We start from the raw sequence: 17230 nt of genomic DNA, 5'->3' as shown, positions 1-17230 counted from the left end.
GCTCACTTATAATGATATGTTATGATTCATGTTTCCTTGATCAGTTAAGCCTTCAAATATATATGGCTTTGTGTTTATTGGCTTGAGCATGTGATAATCTCTGATGCGTGGGAGCACTCTACTCCTGCAAATCTAAACAGGCAGTGATGTGCAGGATGGGGCCTCTGACACGGAACTTTTTCTGAAATCCTTCAGCACACTCCTCTCCAGTCAGGAGATGATAACTTTTCTTTAGAAGCTTTTACCCTTAAATTTAAACAAGCAAAACACCCACACCACAATAAACAAACAAACACATCAACCTGAAACATAAACCATAAACAAAACAAAACAACAACAACAACAACAAAAAAAAAAAAAAAAAAAAAAAAAAGCAAAAAAAAAAAAAAAGCAAGCTGTGTTATGGACTCCAAACTTCCTCCTGTAATTCCTCACATAAGTTTTATCTTGTGGAAAGATTAAAATAAATGTGGATGTGTATGACTGTCAAGTACCTTACGAAGTTACCCGTTATTTTCTGGCACTGAAATGATCATGCCTTGAAACGTATGAGACATGTTTATAAATCTGTTTTTGAAGACCTCTTCCAAAGGTCTGATAACTCTAGTATCTATAACAGTCCTCTTATCAAAGTTCAAGATACTTTCTGCTGGTCGGGCCTTTAGCAGAAAAGAAAGCTGTTTGTTGCCATCTTTCTGTATGGACCTCTTGCTTATCTTAGAGTGTAACTGTGCTCTTAGCAATGTTGTACTGTGCCACACAGCAAATTGAAATGTCAGATTATAATTGTTAATTAAAATTCTTTATGGTCAAAAAAATCTGTGAATCAGTCAACAGAAACAAGATACAAGATGTGTTCAGAACCTCTGTGTTTATCGTTTCTGGGAAATCTGTTTCCCAAGGAGTGCGAGACAGGGGACAAGCATGGATGTAATCTCACCGCAGCAAAACCAGCAGTAACCAAAAGCCCAGAAACAGAAAAGTAGCAGAGCTTATGTCACTTGTGTAGACTGCAAGGGAGGCTTCAGATGGCAAAACTGTACTGAGGCATGAGTAGCATGTTCTCTGTCATGTACTGTGTTGCAGCCAGTGTCTGGGAGAAAAGGGTCTAGCTAATCACAACCCTGAATCTGCTCATGGCGTGACTATATTTGACTTTCCGTAAAGCAGAGACTTTGTAGCACCAGTGTTTTCAGTGGCAGGCTAACAGAGATTAGCTTTGTTGGGAGCATTATTGTTAAAGGGTTTGTCTGCTTCCAACATCTGCTTCTACCAAGACTTTTTTAAAAAGCTTTTGTCAAGATGGAGTTTTAACATAGGAAGGCTGTGTGTCTGATTTCTGTTGGTAATGCACTGCTTGAGGTCGAACTCTTGATTTATGAGATTAGTATGGAATATACTTCGTATAACAAGAATTGTTCCTTGACATGTGGTTCCACTGTGAAAAGTGATTGGAAGAGATGGCACATACTCAATACACAGCTTTTAAAAGTGGTTCTTTATTAGTGACAGAAGTTCACTTTGAGTGAACTATATTGGTCTTGCAGTTGAAGCCAAGTCCATTGGCTTCTATGCTAATTAACACACAAAGAGCATCGCTACCAGTGATGTCAGGGAGATGATGTTATGGGTTCAAAAGCACCATGTGAACCAAAAAGGGTCCCTCTTGGTTTATATCTCAAGGGTTTGCTTGCAAGGCTGCTCGTGATTTTGAAGTGCAAGGCAACCCACACTTGCTCCCAACTCTCTTGATACTTACAAACTAAAAATAAGTTCTACAACTCTTTAAGGGACTGGAAACACCAAACCTTTAGAACCTCATCTTTTGAGAGAAGCTGAAACTTGTAATAACCGGTGTAGAACTTTTATTAAAAATTAAATTACCTATCTAATTGGCTTTGTTCTTTGAAATTAATTTATAGCATTGCTACCTTTTGCCTTGAGACAACTTAATATGGCAAGTGTATACACTGGAAAACTGTACCACTGCAACAACAACAGAAAAAATTATTAACTTTAGCCTTTATCTCGTTAAGATCAGGCTCTGAATTGAATTCTCTTAGTGTGTTGACAGCTGAAGATTTATGTCTTCCAGCTCTATTCCTGTTGCAGAGTTGACAGAAGTGACCTCTCCAAAAAAGGTCTTTGTTACGGATTTTGCTATGTTTACATTATTGCCATAAGGGTTGGGATGAAGTACAGTATGTTAAAGCTAATACATCACCTACTGACAGTGGTCTTATCTCATTGGTAACTATTTCCCTCTCCCAGTATGAAAAAAATGCGAACAATGAGTGCAAGGATCACAAAAAGAAATTTAAATAATTTTCAAGAGCTTTAGCATTGGTGTCTGGACTCTGTGTGCACTGTATTTTTGTGTCTGATTGTCCAAATGGCTGTGTAATTTCTTTTTCTGGGAAGCTACTCTGAAAACATGTCTTAGCCAGATAAACGCTGCCAAGGGATAGAGAGCTGTTTGGTTTACTCAAGATCTGTGTCATCTCTTGGGAGAAAGAAGGTGGCTCAGAGTGGGAGAGAATGGCATTCAGGTTAGATAGAGAAGAAAGTAAAGCAGTACAACTTTACAACATTAAGTAGTACAACATGAAGCTTCTCCAGTGGAAGGATGGTGGGAGTGGCACAAGGAGCAGGACTTCAGATACCCTCCTGTTTCTCCACATGCTGTGTCACAGATGATCCATCCAGAAAGGGTCTTTTAGTCCTCACTGTCAGGGAGATGATGTTATTTTATGACTGGCTTTCTCTTCCAAATACAGACTTAGAAACACAAATACAGCATTGTTCTATATGCATAATTATGTACACAGTTTCAATATGCACTTTGAAATCTCTCAACAGGGTGCTTCCCAGGCATCCTTTCAGGATGGAGAGATGAACCTCACTGGACCCACAGAACTACTGTTGGCTCAGAGGGCTCGGCTCCCTAGCAGGTAGGAACATCTTCTGTTTGGTGCTGGCTCAAGTGTGATTTGTCAATTTATGTAATACAAGACTGACTTCTCATTCCAGCTGCACCTCTGGTTCTGCACTGTGCTTCTCATCACCATGATATCTTCCTCCTCCCACCTTTCCCACCCTAAAATTGCATTTGATACCAGAGTGCATGTTTGAGCACAACAATCTCTTACCCTCATTGATGAATATGAATGATTTTTTGTGCTATATATAGCTATATACCTTTATAGTATAAAGGTAAGGGGGAAATGTGGGTTTTGGTTTCTATTCAGTCCTGCAAATGTTTCATGTCTTAAGATAGAGGATGCCCATAAATCATATACTGTCTCTCAATAAATAACTGTTTACTGAACCATATAATCCTAAAATTATCTCCTTCATTTTGAGTGTCACCTCCAGTATTGAGTGGTAAGGTTATTACTCTGCTATATTCTGTAGTAGATTTTGTATCTGTGTTTATACACAGTGTAAACCATTGCTAATATTTGCAATATTTCCCTGTGTATTCCTTCACTAGAGAAGCCAGATGGAATAAATCTTTTTCTTCTCTTCAGTTCTAACAGACTAGAATGGCCTGTGCTGTTGTATCTGAATGTGGTCATGCTTCCATTGACATTTTGGAGAATAACTTTTATTTTAACCAGTCTAAATTTTGAACAAGTCTTAGAAAATACATAATCTTCATTGGAAACCAGTGGAGTAAAACTTGAGAGCTGCATAGCTGAAATAAGAGGAGAGGAAATTAGGTTATCTCAAGAGGTTTAATAATGAGCAACAATGTTTATTGCTCCTGTAATCAAAGGGAAAATTCTAAATGGCTGAAATGAAATAGAAAAAATAATGATTTTGTAGATAGCATTTGTTACACCAAATTATCAAGCCAGGGTGCCATAGTTTCAGAGAGTAAGTTGGTCAGATCCTCAGTGGTGGTGTTGGAGTGTTTTCATACTGCTGTTTTTCTGTCTCATCATAAGCTTAAATTTCAGTTTTGACTGGTGATTCAGGCTGTGCTGAAGTCACCTTTCTGAGTAGGTAGAGGAATTCAGTACTTTGTCCAGTATCTTGTGTTTGTTGCAGAACTCTTGAGATATATATAGCACATAGTATAATTAAATTAAGAAGTGTTTTGTGACAAACTTCTACATGACAGCTAAAATGTGAAAAATTAATCTGTTTCGATTTTAATGATGGCAGATAGTAATTTGCTATAATTCTGCAGCTTATAGTTGTTTGTCAAAACAGTATAAGATAAAACTTCTGAAATTAAGGCATGCAGATACTGTTTATCTTAGAGCATTTATTCTTGCAAACATCTGAGAGAAAAACAAGTCCTAACATTCCCATTGTACCTACATGGGGTTTGTGAAAGAGGCATGAATATGTACCCCATGCCTGTGGGGAACTTTGCAAGAGCAGGGACTTGAACATTGCTGGTAGTCTGGGCCATGCCAAGATTTGTGGAGAAGGATCACCTTTCCTTTCACAGCATATCAAAAATTTGTCTTTTCCTTTTAAGGGAATTAATTTCTCAGTTTTTCTTGTTCTTTGAGTCATAAATTCAGTAGTTTTATGGGCACTTTTATCATCTTAGTACAGTTGTGTTTTTTCAACTCAATCTCTCTGGGTTTTTGCTCCCTCTGAAGGCCTCCTTGTCACCCAGTTCCTATGCCATTTCGTAATTCCTTCTCCTCCCTGCCGATACTGATGCATATTTTTAGAATGGTCTCATAATGAAAAGGAACTGGAGTGCTTTTCCAGCTTTCCCTGCACCTGCTGGGCCTCTAAGTTACATGCCTGCTGATTAGCGTTCATCATGCAGGTATAGAACTTAGTTCAGTCACTAATGCATATTTTCTGTTCATGGAATGTTGCTAAAGATTTCTACAGCTTGTTTCACCTGAGGTAATTATTATGCATCACCAAATATATGCACTCATTTGTCTCTTGATCCGTTAATTTGTAATGGGGATTAATCAAGCTCTGTGCACACTCTGTTCATATTTACTGTTTTCCTTATGCCTTTACTAGGGTGTTTTAGGCTACCTAAGTCCTCTTCGGAATTTTCTGAAAGCATATTATTGTTTATAGAGTTAAACAATTCATTGCTTGCATTTGGGATTCTTCAGAAGAAGGTTATGATACTTGTTTGCTTCATAATTCGGTGGCTTTTGGAAACATCGACGATGACAAAACCCCTTGTAATACTTTTCAGAGGTATTCAGTTTTCTGAAGTGGCTAGGTCTTCTCTGTCACAAACTAGGCAAGAATAAGCTTAGGTTTCTGTAGATCTCTTACAATTTTTGGTGAATTCTGCAAATTGTCTTGACATAGGAACATGGAAGGAAAAGTGATGAAGAATATAGATTGGGACCCACTTGATTGATACCGGAATATCAATCAAGTAAGTGTTGAACAGATAGGGAGCAGAGGGAACGCTGGCCAGAACAGGGTATTCCCAAGAATCTTTTTGCATTGGTAATAGTTTTTTGGTTTTTTTTTTTTGGTTTTTTTTTTTTTTTTTGAGATTAATTGTCTTAACCTTGATTGAGATTGCATTGTCTGAAAAATATTGGCCAAAACCAACCAAGCAAATAGAAACCAAAACAAAATGGAGAGAAAGTAGCAGTTTTTCATAGGCACAGTAGAGTAATTATACCAAAATATGCCTTGTTTTTGGTTCTTGTGTCCTGAGGAGACTTTGAAAAACACTGTTTTACTTGCAAGAATTGATATGGGTACTATGAGGAATTTTTCGTCAAAATTGTGAATTATATTGGAGTATTTGTAAAATATCCCACTTTCTTCAAACAGTGAACATGAGAGAAGTTCTGAATGCAGTATTTTGTAAAGAAAAGTTAGTTCATAGCTCCTCATAGTTCGTAGCAAAGTTAGTTCCTGTGAAATTCACAGGAATTTCGAAGAATTTGAATTTTATAGCAATGATTTGATTTTTGTTTGGTGTTTTGCTTGTAAGTCAAGTTTTTTAAACTGTTTTTCCAAAAGTGTTTCCATAAGGAGTAGAAGGTTTATAAAGGGAAATAATGAGTCACTAGAGACCATCTGTCTGTCTCAATTATCTTTATTTGATTGAATGTAAGGAAGGTTTTATTATTAAAATAATAAATCTACTTTTTGCACAAGCAGTAAAACAAGCATCTTAATATCTAATTGGTCTCCTTTCTGAAAAAAAGTGTTACTCAAAATTCTGATTTGTTCAGGTATTTTTCTTGTTGAAGTTTAAAGTTGTTAGGGCCATGAGGGACCACCAGGTCATTAACCCTTCATTTAAATAAGCCACATCAAGAGATGTTTATAAAGGTAATATTTCAGCCTAATTGTGAGTGACTCCATGTTGTGGACAAAAGGTTATGGAAGAAAGAAAACTACTGCTGGCTCTGTTGCTTTCCCTGCTTTCCTTCTTGTTACTGGGTTTGGTAAGCTTTAAGGCCTATAATGCTTGAGCAAAATAGCAGCTCATCACCTGAGAAAATGATCTGAGCCTTCTCATCAGAGCACCAACCTATCTGAGGTCAGAGTCCCTTTCCTACTGCAGCCAATAATGGGTTTTTCAGAGGGAAGCAGAGAAAGAGTACTATGATTAATATTTCATGATAGAGAAGCCTAGTCAGTTGAACTTTAAGATCCAGACTTGGATTGTTTTATATTCCTCACTCAAGCAGGAAAACAGTTTGATTTAAAGAAAGTCAGTTCGCTGGTTTAAGTAGGGGAAATCAGTTGCACATGGAATGAGTGTCAGTATGGAGGGGTTTTGGCTCCTCTACTTAGAAGTTAATGGGAAGTCCCTTTGCCTGGATTCTCTTAAAACATTTCACTGCAGAAGTGCTGGGAAGCTTTTCAGGACTGTGTCCCTTGGGAGTCTGAAAATCTTAAATTTGGCATTTTGAGAGTTGAACTTTACTACAGAAGAGACTTAAAATATTGGGTCACTGGAATGTTTTTTAATGGAATAAATAATGACAATCCTCTTGTAAATTCTGAAGGTGGCTTTTTTTCTTGTTTATTTGCAAGTAAAGATGATGTTCAGGGTAAAGGAAGCCAAGCTAATGCCATCAGTATGTAAAATGTATTTCTCTGTGCCTTTTTTCATGTTCTATACTGAGTTTGAAAGATTTTGATAGCAAGAACAGGGTCTTGATACTCTATAGATGGTCAGGTAGATACTTGTCACAACTTTTAGCACTGAATTCCTTTACCACACTGTACATGGGAATACTGGTTTTGAAAAGCTTGCTTTTCTCAGTAAAAATTACTGTGTTAAGGAACAGTAAACACGAATCTGCTTGGAAGTGGATGTTTAACTTAATAGCAGTGGATTAGTTGGAACGCAAAGGGTAATTTATGCATAGATAATTCATTATGTGTTTTCATTATGTTCGCTTTTGCTGTCTTCCCACTTCTTTTTAGCAGAGGTCGGGGTCAGTTCCTTGGTTTAAGCACTGTAGATACATAATTAAAGTGTAGCTGAAGCATTTTTTCCTTCTCTGTGTTTTCCTATTTTTAACCTACTGTGTCTTTCATTAGTCTAACAAAAGAGAATTGGAACCATTTGATTTAAAGGAAAAAAGGCACAGAGCCCCAGTGCTTGCAGGCTGATTTCTCTCTATAACTTCAGAGTTAATCTTGTGAGAACTAACTAATTTTAGTGTGGAAAAAAAAAAGTCTGGAATATCTAGATTAATGCATTTTTGTTAGGAGAAGCAAAATAAATTACTTGATTTGTTTGCTCTTCAAGCCTCAAACTGGAAGATTGTGACATTATTTCATAGTAAATATTTGAACTTTGTGGATAGTTTGTTTAGTGTTGTGTAGAACGGAGCAGCTTGCTCTATTCCTGTCTCTTATAAAAGAGTGACCAGTTTCCTTAACTGTACCTAGAAAACTTACCCTTGCCTGCACACTGAGTTGCTTTTTCTCCTCCTTGTAGGGTACTTTCTAGCCCTATTTAGATATTGTTCCAATTTTCATCATTTGAGTGTGTTCGCACTACATAACATCTTGAGTTCCAGCTCCTTCTTCAGGACTTTCAAGACATTTTAATCAAAGGTTTGAGCACCTAGTTGAAAACAGAGAAGGAAATATGTGGAAAAGGGGGTAGGAGGTGGATGGGAAGGTTTAGTTTAGCTGACTGCTCTGGAAGCCTTCTCTTGATGAATGGGGACAAATACTTTATTATCATCAGTAACTGTATCGGTTTAGTATGTGAAAAAAGCACATGGCAGAGTCATCAGCCTCTTCATTTGGATAAATTTGTGCATGCTTCATCTTTAAAATGCCCTATAGGAATTTGACATGCCCTGTAGGCCCTTGCTGTCTACCAAACATCAACACCTACACCAACACTTCTACCAACACCTTTTGTTGATGAATGCTCTCTCTTCTGGAATGGCAGCATTGGAGGAAGAGGCATGAAAATGGAGGTGCAAGTGAAGAACAAGCAAGGAGATACAGCTTAATAACTGCATCTGTGAGCTCCCTACATCTGACTGACATTTAATTTGCCTTTTACTTGGCTGTGGTCAATAAAAACACCACATAGCATGTTCAGAATATCAGCTGTGCTTTTCTGTTTGTAAGGGAAACATTGACATTCTGCACTAAAAGATTTTTTTTCAGATATGGCATCTTACTAATCTGTACGTTTTCTTAAAAACACTTGAGAAAGTGTTGAATATGACTAAAATTGCAAAGGAAAATGCCACTGGAATGGTAAGCACTTTGTGTTTACTCAAACAGTAGGTTCTTGTGACATACACATGATGACAAGTTTTGCCCAGTAACCCATGCAGCTTTTCTGAGGTACTGTCTTCACTGTGTTGCAAAACAATTAATCTGCTTTAGGCTGTGCCTACTGCATTCTCCAAGAGCAATCCTACCAAGCATTTGTAGCTGGGGAAGGTCAAAGCACCTCAGTGAACTCGGTCTTGCTGCACAACACGTAACATTTCTGGAGAGGGTTCCCTTTTAAGCATCTGTGTGCTCAGTATTGGGATGGGTTCTTCAGTGTTCTTGGGTAGTTTGCAGAGAAGCTTTCAGCTAATAGATCTTTTCCCTTTGTGTAACTCACAAACTGCTAGTTCGTGATACAGGAGAGGGAGCCATAGTATTCCACAGCCAGAACACTGCAAATCTGAGGATCAGATCGATTCACAACTAGATATGACCACTAAACGTGCAGCACTCCATTTAAATTTTGCTTTCCATGTTGCCAACACTGTGCATGCTCACTACTTATGTGTACACCTTCTCTATCTCTTTGTTGAACAGTACTCATCAGCATTTTTAATAATATGCATGGCAAGCCTTGTTAACAAATGTGATAGACGGTCAAGAATCTGTCAGAAATCAATAATATCAAACAAAGAAGAATTTAAATAGCAAATGATGACAGCCTCTTCAGGTTAAAAATCAATAGTACAGCATCTTGGATCAGGTCATGCTGGACAGGTGTTCTCCCCTGAGTGAGACCTGAGGTAGCTTCAGTGCAGCAAGGGGAAGGGAGGTGCCAGCATGTATTGGAAGAAGCCTGAGTGCTGTGTTTCTGGTTGGGGTGAACCTTGTACTTCAGAGAAATTTCACTGACATAAAGGCTTTTTTAAAGTTCAGTCTTTTTGACTGCTGTAGGAATGTATCTCTATGTATTCCATAGAGACTGGGTTCCAAGTTCAGTTAGGACAGGATTTCCTGAGGTAGGAGTTTTGTCTGCTCCTTGAAGAACAAGCAGGAGATAGCCTACTGAGGCACCCTCTGTGCATCGCTCACCAGTGCTCCCAGCCTCTCATCCCCAGCTAGGAATTTTACTCCAGGTCTTTTATACTGATTTGATGGGCCAGATTTGTGTTTCCTTTTACTGCAAAAGGCATTTAAGATATGTAGGGGAGATTTCAAAGGGCAGTAGGTCATGAGTAGGTTACTAACTTCTGGAATTTTTTTTTTTTTCCTATTTAGGTGTTTGTTTGTTTTTAAAATGTGTTGAATATTGCAAAAAATCTATAAATTACATTCGCTGTTGTCACAGCTATCAACCTGTAAGACAGTAATTCTGCTTTCTCCTACTTCTTTTAATTTTTTTAATCTAGCTCTGTCAAACTGAAAAGTCCTAGCACCTGTGTGCCCAATGTGTGTTTGGAATTTGGTAATTAGTATTCTTAGAGCTCATCCTATTTAGAATCTCATTCAGTCATGCCCTGTTCCTGAATGCTTTCTCCAGTACAGTATAAACTGTAAGCCAGCATGAAATAGTACAGTGCTGAGTTCAGCTGTCCTTGTGGACAGATTAAACCTGCCTGAAGAGGGACAGAACAAGTGAATGATACCAAATATGTCTGAATCTCTCTAATCTTTGAGGTTCTTAAACAAATAAAAAAACCTAAATTAAATCCCAGATGTTCTGATTTTAAAATTTTTAACTGTCATGCTTTCATAGGTATATTAGAAAAATAACATGTCCTCAGGGGTCCATGAAAGTTGGTGTGAAAGGCTGTTTTCTTCTCGGATGTAACTAAGAGTCCCATGTGTTTGAGAAGGAGAAGTCTATTTAGAGTCACGGATTTTTGATTAAAATTATAATTCCAAAACTCTTAATACTTGCATACAGAGTGTGCTCTTATTCTGAACATTTAGTGCTCTAGTACTCCCAGTTTTAGGATGTACCAAAAATTTTTAAGTAATACGTAAGTGCATGTGGGCTATTTATTTTCACAAAGAAGCCTATTTTTCTTAGTGTGTAGATATCATGTTCAGTTTAAAAATAAGTTTATGTGTTTTCTTTGGCTTTCAGCCTGCTTTTAACTGTAAGTGTGTTGATTTACTATGACAGCTCACCTGTCTGTCATGATAGCCTTCAAAACAATTTCTGCTCTTTCTTACAGTTGCTTAGGAAGACAACTCCTCCCTAGAGCACATAGGGTTATTTGGGGACAGCTGTAACTTAAATTTTCCCTGTAGAAACAAAAGCCCATTCACTATTTCTGATTATTTTCTGAATCTAAAGGGCTTGGCTGCTTAATTTACTTAAGCACTTTGATTTTGTAGAAGTTCAAAAGACAATAAAAGTAGCCCTTTAATTATCTTTCTTTGTGTCTTAAGAGAATTGGAGGAAGTAGAAGATGGAACTGAAAGAGGAGTTAATTTCCTATGCATGCATTGTTGAGGTTTTTGGTAACCACACTGATTAGCTTTTCTAACCTGGTTCAACAGAAAAAAATGTATTTAAAAAATCTTGCAGGAAGATTTTGTCAGGATTTCCCCATCTGATTAATGAAGCAGGTGAATACAGGAAAGAAAAATCCACAAATGCCTTTTGATGGTGTCTGTTTTATAAATACAGTAACATGTAAATCTGTTACATTGGGATCAGTGGTGGCTTGTTGTTCAGGGTCTTTCCATTTAATATGTAGAGAACATAAATTCATTACAGTGCCAGCATTTTTGGAAGAACTGTTTACAAAAAAAAGCTCCCCAAAACTCACTCTGTCCCCTAATTAAAAAAAAAAATAATGTATAAACTTATTTTCCAGTCTTATTCTATATTTAGTCAATCAAGCTATGAATTATTGTATTTAGGGCAAATTGCTTCTCATTAATCATTGTGCAACTGGGTAAAGGTTCATAACAACAAAAAAATATTCCTGTGTTATTAGGAAGCAACGCCAGATTTTGTTTAAAGTCATTTGCAGTAATTGTGCTTCTTGTGAGAGGGCCTGTGCCACGTGGTTTCAGGTTGTGCCTAATGTGATATAAATGTGCTGCCATTTCAAGGGCAATCACAGATTCTTGATGGGTTTCTGTGCATTTTTACTGATTCTTGCATCATATCAAATGATCTTAAGACCATGGGTCAGCAAAATCAGTCAGCTGGTGCCAGAGGAAGTTGTGGTACTAGGGAAAATCATCTGAGGTGGGGAGGGCAGGGTGGTAGTAAAGTCAGCTTGGTAATCTTATCTAGCAAACGTGTGCTCTCTAGACGTGGTGCACAGGGAACAACCAGAAGTCTCTTTCTCTCTAGCATTCTGCACTTGATCAGTTAGACTGAGTCTTTAACTCAGGGCAGTATCTGAAGTGGCCATTTGGTTCAGTTTCATGTGTTCTGTGCACTCTGGGATTGGCAGGCACACACAGCTCACAACTGGGGCGGGAATATTCTGGAAGATGGACACTATTATGGAATGAAGGAACGAGGTCTGCTGAAATACAGACATTGCTAATTTTTTAGAAATTCTAGCCAGTTCAAGTACCTTCCTTTTCAAGTCATGGTCACCCAGAATAAAGGTCACTGTAAGGCTGACAGTGTAAAATAGTCAATAGGAAGTGAAACAACACATGCCATGAAACAGTGTAAGTCTGTCAGAGATAATAGAGAGGTTTTTAATAACAGTGTTTGAGGAAGGAAACTTCTTGATAAAATGAGCTGAGTTGCACTGCTGTTCACAAGTTGTTTTGTTCTTTGTTTGTCAGAGAGGTTGTATGGAACTGAGGGAAGAAATCAGTATATTTAAATATTATTTGACTTGAAAGTCTCAGTGTCCTTTCTGTGTGATCTTCATGTTTATAATGTGGCCACATGGGAAAATTGAAGCAACTCACATGGAGCTTAAATCAAGAACATGTAAAATAACCTTTCCCTCTGCTTTTTTTTGATGATTAAGTCTCTCCTCACTTAAAAGCTTATTCTTTAATAGTCTAATTAATTTACTTGAAGGTTAACTTAGGAAAATGTCTAGTGTTTGATTTCTTTCCCTTTTAAAAAACACAAATGCTAATCTAAAACAATTCAAGAATTTCATGGCTGTTTTGCTTTTCATTTTATTTTCATATATTAGTGAGCTCTGAGTCAAATATTTTTTCTACCCTTTCTGCTGTCTGCTCAATCAGGAATTTGTTTCTTATACAGAGAATTCTCTGAATAAGCTTATGAGATTTGTTTCCATGTGATCTTTTTCAGTGAAATGACAAAAACAGTGGAGATTTCTGGGGAAGGTGGACCCTTGGGAATACATGTAGTGCCCTTTTTTTCATCCTTGAGTGGAAGGTAAGATATTTTCTGCGTTGCTCAAGAAGTATATTAGTGAAAGGATTTCAGCTGTACTTATCTTAAAATGCCTACTATTTACCTAAAGGAAAACAAAAATTGATCTGTGACACTCTTCCATTACCAAAATATTTACTAGTCCAAGTTCTGTATAAGGCAACCATAGAATCATTTAGGTTGGAAAAGACCTCAAAGATACTTGAGTCCAACCTTTGACTGATCTCCATCTTGTCAACTAGACCATGGCACAAAGTGCCATGTCCAGTTGTTTCAGTCAGTACTAATATCTTTGTTCATATATGCCCTTTTAATTGTCTCTGGTTTTATACTCGCAATGGTAAACTGGACTCAATAGTTTTGTATGGCGTTGGGTTGGTTTTCTTGTGCTCTTGTGGGCTTGTTTGTTTTTGTTTGTTGTTTTGTTTTGTTTTGTTTCCTAATTGACTGTCTCTGCACAGTCTCTTCCTTAGTGACATACCAGACAAGAAAAGTCAAAGAAATTGCTTGCCTCCTCATACCTCATATTTTTCAAGCCATCTTTCAGATTTGATTGCATAGCATTTATAAAAGGTGCTCTATACCATGAACCTTTCTTTGTCACAATACAATTACTTTAATTATAAATGATTTAACAAAGTCCATCGAGATCACAAAAGCCTATTATAGCAGCGTGCTCATATTGATGTGCTGTAGTTAAGACTGCGTCAGCATTTTCATTATAGCTATTTTCTAAGCTATGTAACTAGGATGTGTTAAAAAAAATCTAGGCTGAAATTTGACATACAGAGGCTTAGCCAGAGAGTTAATTTGACACTGGCAGCCGTGAATAAGAGATGGGAAATTGCCAGAGCCATAAATGACACTGCTTTATAGTAAAATGGCTGCCTGTTACACAAAGCCAATTATTGCAAAAGTAAAAATTGTCTAATTCTTAAATGTGTCTTTACTTGTCATCTTTCATGTAGGACAGAGAATGTGAAGGATTGAATTACCTTGTACAGGTCTGTTTTCTTGGCAAGATCTGAATTTGTAAGTGGACCCAAATTAATTCAGATTGTTTTATTTACCAAAAAGGAAAATAGATGTCCATCTGCTGCCTGTAAAAATGGCATCACTGTCTCAAGAAGAAAGTTGGTCTTCAATGGCAGCTCTCAGAGATCCAAGTTGTATCCTTGGCTTTGTGGTCTGCCTGTTTGTCTTGAGAAAGCCACTTGTGTTTGTTGCCCATTCTGAAATGCAGACTGGAGCTCTTTGATATAGGCATGCCATAAATGTTGTAGTGCATACACTGTATTTCAAGATCTTTCAGTAAAACAATTTTGATGAAATTGAAAGCTATTAAAATCAGTAATTGTTGTGGTTGAAATGCAGTTTTGTGCTCAAGTATCACTGTGTTGAGAGTAGCTTTTAAAGACCTGCAAGAAGAATTGTTCCTTGGTCTACACTGTATTCATTTTAATTTGTCCTTACTTACAAATGCTTTTGGGGATCTGCTGAAGTAGAGGGGGTCTTTGACAGATGAGCTACTGGTTGTTTAGGTAGTTGTCTTTACATTTAAGACAGTTCTTGGCAGAACTGTACTGATACCTTAAATTGATTTGTTTAAGTCAGTCACTGGACTGACTTAAATGGCTTGACCCTCTTTTTTCATCTAGCCTGAGACTAGAGTATAAATCATAACTCATCATAACATGAGAAAGTGCAGAAGAGCGTCTTTTATTTCTTTTGATGACATGATCAAATTTATGAGGACATGCTGGCCATGACTAGCTGGGTCTGGTATTTCAATTGTAAAGTTATCTTCTAATAAGGTAATGCTGGCTTCAGCGTGGTGCTGCTGCAGGCCAAAGTTTTTCTACAGATCATTAAAACATCATAGTAATTTACAAAGTCTTAGTTTATACAGGAACTACAAAAGTAATAGAAATAATTTTCCCCCTTTCTTTTGCACTTAAATATCATTAAAACCAGGAAATTAAAATTTAATAGTGCATTTTAATGCATTAAAATGTTAAAATTTAGGCGGTGGAAGAAAGTTATGGAGGAATGAATTCAAATTGCCTCAGTCTATGTAACTCAAGGCACATGGGCAGTACAGCACACCCAAGTTTCAGACAAGTAGGCAATCCTACTGCATATATGAATGCAGTATCCAAGCAGGATTAGTGAGCAACCAACTTAATTTATAATTTCATTTATTTCTGTACTTTTACTGGTTTGAATTTTTGCATAGTTGTATTTAGTTAGTTCTTAGGGTTAAAGTTTTTGATTGCCACTAGTTGTCATCAAAGGGGCTGTGGCCCTTCATCACCACTACCCATTTTAATCCTTTGTGAAGGGTAACACACATTACAAGAGAATCTTTATGCTAATAAATCACTTTTTTCTGTTCGATACTTCAAAGAACTAATATTCAGTAGGAGCCATTTTTTCACTTAGTAATTGATAGGACAGAAGTACAAATATTTTAATGTTCTTAGACAGTAAATCTAAAATCAGATGCTCAGTGAATATAGTGCCACCTGAATTAGTTAATGGTGTACTGTGAATCTGTTGAATGGACTTAGATATGAGGGGCAGTCATGAATCTGAGACAAAAATTCAGGACTTCTGTTTTGTGATTGGGGTGCTGGCACATTGAAAATTGCACATTAATATTTTATGGAGTATAACCAATAGAAACTGGTCTCTAAAGGTCAGCTTTGATGATCATATTTGATGCTGAAATGGTATGGAAATTTAGTGGACAAAGATTGATTATAGAAGCTCTTCACAAACTCGCAGTTGTCAGAATTTTTTGGACACTGTAGTGGTATCATTGGATATAGCTATATTGAATTATAGTTTGCAATACAGCAGTGTTCCATGTAGGTCAGGATTAGCCTAGCACTCCCAGCAGAGTTATCAGCACTGGAATTTTGCACTACCCACACTGGCTCACTTGTTGCATTATTCTGTGCTGCACCTCCGTTTTCACTTGCCCTTATCTTGTTAACAGACAGCTTGGGTGTTATGTTCTGCTGCTATCCTGCCCCATGAATGAGCAGTATTGCTGTCTTGTATCAAAGCAAGGGGCTTTGGCAACTGAAAATTTCTTAGACGTTTTCAGAAGTAGAGAAGTCAGTTATTTTTTTGTTTCATTCTAGCTCCTGTTTATTTTATTATAGTCAAGGTAGAAAATTGCTTTTAATCTGTTTGTGCTTTTCTTCAGAGCAGTGGCAGAAAAATATTGCATAAGCTACACTGCCATTTTTAACTGGAGAGGGACCTAGGTGTTTTCCTCTGTTTCTCCAAGTATGACCTACAGGACTTAATGCTCCTCAAGTTCTTGCAAGTAGTAAAGCATTAGTGTGCAGCAATTTTTCGTGGTATTTTTTGGAATCTCCCTCTTTTTTGTTAATAAGTCAGCTGAAACCTTTCTCTAGGTTAAGCACAGAGCGTAAATAGAGAGGCAGTCTACTCTATCATTTCATCCACAGTACAGAGATTGATATCTATTTTTAGTTCCTCTCAGTTTGTATCAGCACAATAAGGACAGTTTTCACCTATGTTTTGCCTTTTAGGATGCTGGGACTCTTCATTCGTGGTATTGAGGAAAACAGCAGATCTAGGCGTGATGGTCTTTTCCATGAAAATGAATGCATTGTGAAGATAAACCACGTGGACCTTACAGATAAAACCTTTGCACAGTAAGTGCTGGTTTACTAACACTTTTTACTAGCCAAGATTTTATACAGTGCTGTGTTTAAGTGATTTGTAAAGGGATTAATACTTATTTCAGAAAAAATGCTTATAAAATTGATATGTGACAGAAACTTAGTAATTTTCTTTCTGAAACCTCCAAATAAGGTGAAATTTGAGGAGTTTTATTGAACTTACTGTGCTTACTTAATAGCATTAAGTTTTGTAATTGCTCTCTTCCCTTTCTATTTCTTCTGTTACTTTTGCAATATTCTTCGTATTTTTTTTTTCATAAGACCTTCAGAATAAGTCAACATCACAGCATGGTGTTTAATGTTCTTTTGCAAATTAAATAAGATTTTTTTATTGTTCTGCAGTTTTTTAAGCATTATTTTTTTAAAAAATACTTCTACTTTCAAACTATGATTACTTGAGGTAAATGGGAAGTCTCACTTATGACTTATTAAAGGTCTGTTGACATTATCTATCTCAAATATTTTTTAACTAAAAGGTTGTTTTGATCAT

The 17230-nt window shown here is 37.0% G+C and overlaps 1 protein-coding gene across 3 annotated transcripts in view; it reads left to right on the top strand.

The window, feature by feature from the left end:
• The window catches only part of PARD3B (par-3 family cell polarity regulator beta), a 395945-nt gene that overhangs the window by 160458 nt on the left and 218257 nt on the right, over positions 1–17230 (top strand). For all 3 annotated transcript variants that reach the window (XM_053982562.1, XM_053982561.1, XM_053982560.1), the window contains exons 5-7: positions 2860–2951; positions 12938–13024; positions 16588–16713. In XM_053982562.1, the coding sequence (XP_053838537.1) occupies positions 2860–2951; positions 12938–13024; positions 16588–16713 (305 nt within the window). The remainder of the gene's footprint in view (positions 1–2859; positions 2952–12937; positions 13025–16587; positions 16714–17230) is intronic.

This window comes from Vidua macroura, chromosome 7 (assembly GCF_024509145.1).
Source record: "Vidua macroura isolate BioBank_ID:100142 chromosome 7, ASM2450914v1, whole genome shotgun sequence".
Classification (NCBI taxonomy): domain Eukaryota; kingdom Metazoa; phylum Chordata; class Aves; order Passeriformes; family Viduidae; genus Vidua; species Vidua macroura.
Note: the sequence above shows the minus strand (reverse complement) of the source record. Positions and strands in the feature narration are given on the sequence as shown.